This window comes from Bombina bombina, chromosome 4 (genome assembly GCF_027579735.1).
Source record: "Bombina bombina isolate aBomBom1 chromosome 4, aBomBom1.pri, whole genome shotgun sequence".
NCBI lineage: Eukaryota > Metazoa > Chordata > Amphibia > Anura > Bombinatoridae > Bombina > Bombina bombina.
The window spans coordinates 976,191,146-976,197,556 of NC_069502.1; the positions used below are offsets into that span (position 1 = coordinate 976,191,146).

Below are 6,411 nucleotides of genomic sequence, written 5' to 3' on the forward strand. Positions count from 1 at the left end.
GTCCGGTATGAGAGTGCAGTTCCCTTCCGTGTTTTGTATATATATATATATATATATATATATATATATATATATATATATATATATATATATATACATATATATGAAACCACACACACACACATATAAATATGTATATATAATATGTTATAAACGCACTAAAATATAAGTATACAAAGTCTGACAATATATATATATATATTATATACACACACACACACATATATATATATATATATATATATATATATATATATATATATATATATATATATATATATATATATATATATACACACACACACACACACATATATATATATATACACACACACATATATATATATATATATATATATATATATACACACACATATATATTTTGTGTGTGATCTATGTGAATACTTAATGATGTGTTAAAGCTCACAAGTAAAGAAAACCCTAAATAGATAAATAGCTTCCCTATGACAGTCAATCCCTTGGGCCTATTTAAACTTTACTGTTCATGGGTTTTCCGGTCCCTAGCAACAGATGATATCTCTGTCAAATCCAGATGGAACTATGTTCTAAACATTTTTGTGCATGTTAGCAGTACCTGAGGATAATCATTTAATATGTTAAAATAATATTACAGTTTTCTTGTTAAATGTACTTAGCTATCTATATTTATCCTGTCACATCTGGGACTTATTTGTATATTTTCAATACCTGGGCACAGTCGCATAAACAAATATGGTGGAAATTCAGTTTTGTTAAACTCTACTCCAGAAATATTCTCACTGCACTATTTTTTTATATTTTTAACGAATGTTCAAGGCATTTTTTATATAAAAGTGCTGTTGCCAACCATCTTATGCTAGGCTCAGTAGGGGGTAATTAAACCCTTTGTTTGCCAGAGAGGCATGCAATATATTACAGCAATCTTTGTCAACTCATGATTGTAAGGATTATTTAAAAAAAACTATAACTCTGTTGCTGATAATAATTTGTTAAAGATGATTCATTATATTACATTCTCACAAATGACAATTCTTAACATATTGTGACTTGGTATAATTGAAAACTGAAAAGTAATTTTATTTTTCTCATTAGTTTATTTTATGGAAACAATGATGATGTACAGTAAACAAGAGCTAAATTATTGTTCATAAGAGGTTTGTTTTACAAGATATGTGACTTAGCTGTATTCTGTTTAGAGTTTAAAGAAACATTTATGAATATCAGATGCTCAGTACAAACCGGGAGAGAGTCATAAATACAGTAAAGGTACAGTTGTTAAAGGTACAAAAACAATGTGTATTTTTTTCTAAAGAATAGACTTGTAATTCACTATAAAATAAATCTTAAATTATATTTGAATGAATAATAATGTGGTTTTGATCTCACGCGATCCTCAAAGATATTAAAAAAATAAATCCTGCAGTTTATAAAAAAAATACATATAAAATGGTCATTTTCAAATAAAAAATACAAAATTAATCAAGATTAAAGCAAGTCGTATATTCAACTCTTTGGGTGGGTAACTTTCTTAATATCTGATTAATAATATATATTATTGTGATTTTAAAAACATATTCAGTAATTCTATATAAATACAATAATAGTATTTTTACTTCCCAATAAACTTGCGTCATTTAATATTATTATTATTATTATTACCATTATTATTAATATTAATATAATATTTCATATAAACAAAATTATGTTCTGGTTTAAAAAGGGGTAGACATAAATAATTAAAAAAATATCTAGTTATTCTACAAAAAAATGTAAAAATGTCAGATACTAACTACTGCTTTTAAAAATTCCATAATAAAAATTAATGGTGGATAATTTGTTTGATATTTGATAAAAAAATTCCTTCGAGGACTCAGCAGTTCACCATTTATTGCTGAAACTTGAACATAATTCTAAAATAATTTTCATACAGTTACATAATGTATAACTCCCAGAATCGCAGGCAAACTAATACAGAAAACTGAATGACTAGTATAAAGAATTATTCTGTAAGTATATTAAACTTTTATCAGAATGAATCAATATGATTCTTTATTTCCTTCTGTCTTTATACTATTTATTTATTTTACCAGTGTGTGTGCACATTAACTCATATAATAAAGCGCTCATAAAATATTAGTCTCATTTTCTTAGAGGAAAAATAAATTAAACCTAATTTTATAATACATTAAAAGGCAGAGCCCATGTCTCTCTCAAAATAATCCAAGCTGTAAAAGTAATCTGAATCTCTGATATTGGGCTTCTCTTCAATTGGCAGTTAATTAGAACCAAGACTATGCTCAACATGTTAAATACAATTACATCCTGAACAAATGAAATAATCTCAAACCCCATTCATTTTAAGCAAAGGGAGGAAAAAAGGAAATGAGAGAGAAAAGAGATATTTTAATTCTTTTAGAGCAATATTAGCATACCTGCCTATAAAACTGAACATAGAATTCAAAATGTTTCATTCATGATTCAAATAGATCATATACATTTAAACAACTTTCAAATTTACTTCTATTATCTAATTTGCTTCCTTCTCTTCGTATCATTTGTTGAAGGAGCAGTCATACACTACTGGGAGCTAGCTGAAAAACAATAAAAAGATGTATATATGTGCAACCACCAATCAGCAGCTTCAGAGCCTACCTAGGTATACATTTCAACAGAGGATACAAATAAAACAAAACAAATTAGATAATGTAAATAAATTGGAAACTTATTTAAAATGGCATTATCTATCTGAATCGTGACAAAAAAATTAGGTTTCATATAATTTGATAATTTTTACTTTTTATTAGAAAATTGGACTTTATGTTTTGGTTTATTACAGTTACAGAATATTGCTGAGTAATATTATAAACAATAGCGACACTTTGCCATAGTAAGATTGCTGCTGCTTATAGAATGGCATAAACTTGCATAGAGAATTATAAACAACACTTATTTCTTATTTATAATAAATACGATTTTACTTTTATCTCCTTCAGCGGTGAACAGAAAGCAAAACAGCCAAGTAATCAAACCTCAAGACACCTTGAGTACTGTACACGGACTTACTATTTCAGCTTCATCACCTTAATATTTTGACTTTTTTTAAAAGCACTGACAATAATCTTTGGCTCTTAGTGGGTCACTAACTGCTCTCTAAAGCACTACCAAGTGGATTATGGCTTCCCCAATGATGGACAAACTAATATAGCCTCAGACTACATCTTTCATTACAGACTTAACAAGGAGAAGAAATGAAGACAGGATTTTAAAGTTAGTTTACTAATCCACTCTGGAAAATGCAGCTAATGTTGAAATTTTCCATTTCTATTAATTCTTTCCAACTTTTTTTTTTTTCTGTCAACTTTCCTGATTTTTTTCCAATTTCAGTGTATTACTTTTTGCTCTTCAGCACAATACAAGATATCTTTTATATCTTGGTTTATTTAAATACACTGATATTTATTTTTTTATTAGGGGTTACTTTCCAAATAATTTCATGTCTGTAATAAATGACTCTTTGGGAGTGTACTGTATGTCATAGATTGTAAATGTACAAATTAAAATAAAAAAAAAACGTCTTTTTATTTTATATTTTTATAAACATGAATATCAAATAAATGAAAAATATATATATATTTTTTTATTTTATTTTTTTTTTGTATTGGATTCTTTTTTTTTGTATTTTGAATACTAAACATAGTCCACAGCTATACAAATCTAAAGTTCCAATCTGACATGTATAGACAAAGTATCCTATTTTAAAAAAATGCAATTAGTTTAACAAATTGTAATATTAAGAGAGCAAGGAAGTAAATATTTTTCATTTGTTGCACCTGAAAGTTTGCATTTAAAAATGAATTGTGCAGTATTTTGATTAATATACCTATTTTACTTGATTATGGAGGTTTGTCCCAAAGAGGTGAATAATGGATACGTTTGCATTAGAATGATGTACAGACATATGAAATCAGATGTACAGACATAAAATCAGATCTTACTTTTATTTATTTAAAAATACATTTTAAACTTTTTGTATTTGTGTGCTTTGATATGCATTATGCATTTCTATTGAGTATAAAGTTATCTTAAGTAAAATCTTTTTTTTTAATTAAAGCTTTCAAAATATGCATGCTTATGCATAGATTACACATATGCATTCATTGCTTACTGGCTGTTAAAAAGTATTGGGTTTACTCTCATATGTCTGATGTTTTTTAATGGTTTAAAAATATGAATGATGTCTATCACAGACAGGTGGATACAATCTGTTTAAAAGTAGTCATGCTGCACATAGCTCATATTTGAAGTATGAAACTGACAGACTGACTTTGAAGTAGGACAACGTTGAACAAACTGTTAAAGTTCTGATTGGCTGCAAAGCAAATGCATAATTTCAAACAATTTACAAATGACTCTAACCTGAGCAAGGTTGTCTGAAACCAACTTGTAAACTTACTTAGAAGCCAGCACATAGCTGTGACTCATATGGAGGGGCACTTTTAAAATAAATAAATAAATTAATTATGATATATGATGGTTGGAATTTTAAATATAAATCAATATTGTATTTATTTATAATTACAATTATATTATAATATCATACTAGTACGTTTTCAGAAAGTTTCAAAACAATTGCTGGTTGTGTGGGGGGAAGAAATTTAATAAATGTATTTAACTTGCCCTAATAATGAATTATATTTGTAATTGTTAAATGCTATTTAAAATATAGATTATTATAGCTATGTTAACAAGGCTAAATATTTTATTATGAAGACCATGACTTGAAATCCAAGACTTGGGTGTTTCTTCATTGCTATGTGAGAATGTGCACTATGAAACAATTAAGGTAATTCATGTAAAATAGGTGATTTGGGGTAAAAAAAATAACCCTTTACATTTTTTTTTTGGATCAAATTTGTGTAGCCAATTAGAGTTTAAGCAGCTCCATCAGAAAGTCTATAAAACTTGGCTCCAAGTAAAGTATGTTATATTATGAAGATAGTTTTAATTTTTTTTTCCAGAATAATTTTCTATACAGCAGCAGAATTTGACTGACTTCAGCCAAAAAAAATCTTTCATTAACCAGTTACAAATTGTTTATTATTGAACTGCTGAGCTAAAATTATATTAGAGAGTCAGCTGCTCTTCTAGCAAAGCTGACTTCAGCTTTGTAAGTCAACTGTAACATATAACTTTATAACTTGTTTTTAGAATATGGCCAAGTAATATGGACATTATTCTCCAAGCTGGCTATCATCCCAAATATAAAATTTAAAGTCAGAATCAAGTTAAAAGGACAATAAAGTCCAAATTAATATTTTATGATTCAGACAGAGCATATCATTTTAAATAACTTTCCAGTTTACCTCTTATTGTCTAATTTGCTTCATTCTCTTGGTATCATTTGTTGAAAAGCATACCTAGGTAGCTTTAGTATCAGCAATGCTGATTGGTTTCTGCACATATATGTATCTTGACACTGCTCACTGGAGGTGTCCAGCTGACTCTCAGTGATGCATTGCTGCTCCTTCAACAAAGGATACAAATATAATTAACCACATCTGATAATATAAGTACCAAAGTTGTTTAATTTTGTATGTTCTATCTGAATAAGGTAAGAAAAATGTTGGGTTTTGTATCACTTTAAATAATCTCACAGCACTGTGAATAAAGCCCATAGCCTGTGACTTTACACTATTTATGTTTACAAAAAATTGTCAGTAATATCCTTATTGTGTACATAATCACAATTTATATTTTATTCAATCAGGGCAGTGCTTGTGATAAAACTGTTGGGTAGTTTTATGTTGTACAGGGATTTCCTATAAATGCAACCTACTAAAATGTAAAAGTTGGCAAAATGAAGCAAAAGTCTATTTAATCGACAGGATAAAAAAGTCTACAGAGTGCAAGTGCTCACAAAGTATACTTATATGCACTTTGTGATTGGCTGATGACTGTCACATGATACAGTATGCAGCAAAATGGCAGTAATATCAAATTTGTTTATTTGAAATTCATAGCTTTATTTCATTGTCTTTTTATTATACATTTGTTGATGATAAACGTCTACTGTATTTCATGGTACTTTAATTTATTTTTGTCAATGTAGTAAATATCTTGTGGGAAGATAATTAACAAAACAGATGTTAACCATTATAGGCAATTATGAGGGAGTTAGCTAAATAACATTTATAAAATGTACCCCTGCAAATGGTGTAGATTAATTTGGACAATTAATTATATTTATTAAAGTTCAGTATAGTATAAGCAGACTATTTAATGTATTCTATTTATCATTTGATTTTGGTATATTTTAAATTTTATATTATAATTGTAATTTTAATACAATGTTATTGTGTTTTATTTTAATACACATATTTGGGATTAAGCTGTATACTGGCTACTAAATCA

At 27.5% G+C, this 6,411-nt stretch overlaps 1 protein-coding gene across 1 annotated transcript in view; it reads left to right on the forward strand.

Annotated features, from left to right (window-relative positions):
* PAX1 (paired box 1) overlaps positions 1-3,677 on the forward strand; it is an 8,926-nt gene extending 5,249 nt beyond the window's left edge. Inside the window, exon 5 of the mRNA XM_053712633.1 lies at positions 2,994-3,677. Coding sequence (XP_053568608.1) covers positions 2,994-3,085 — 92 coding nt within the window. The 3' untranslated portion in view covers positions 3,086-3,677. The remainder of the gene's footprint in view (positions 1-2,993) is intronic.
* The last annotated feature ends 2,734 nt before the right edge of the window (positions 3,678-6,411 follow it).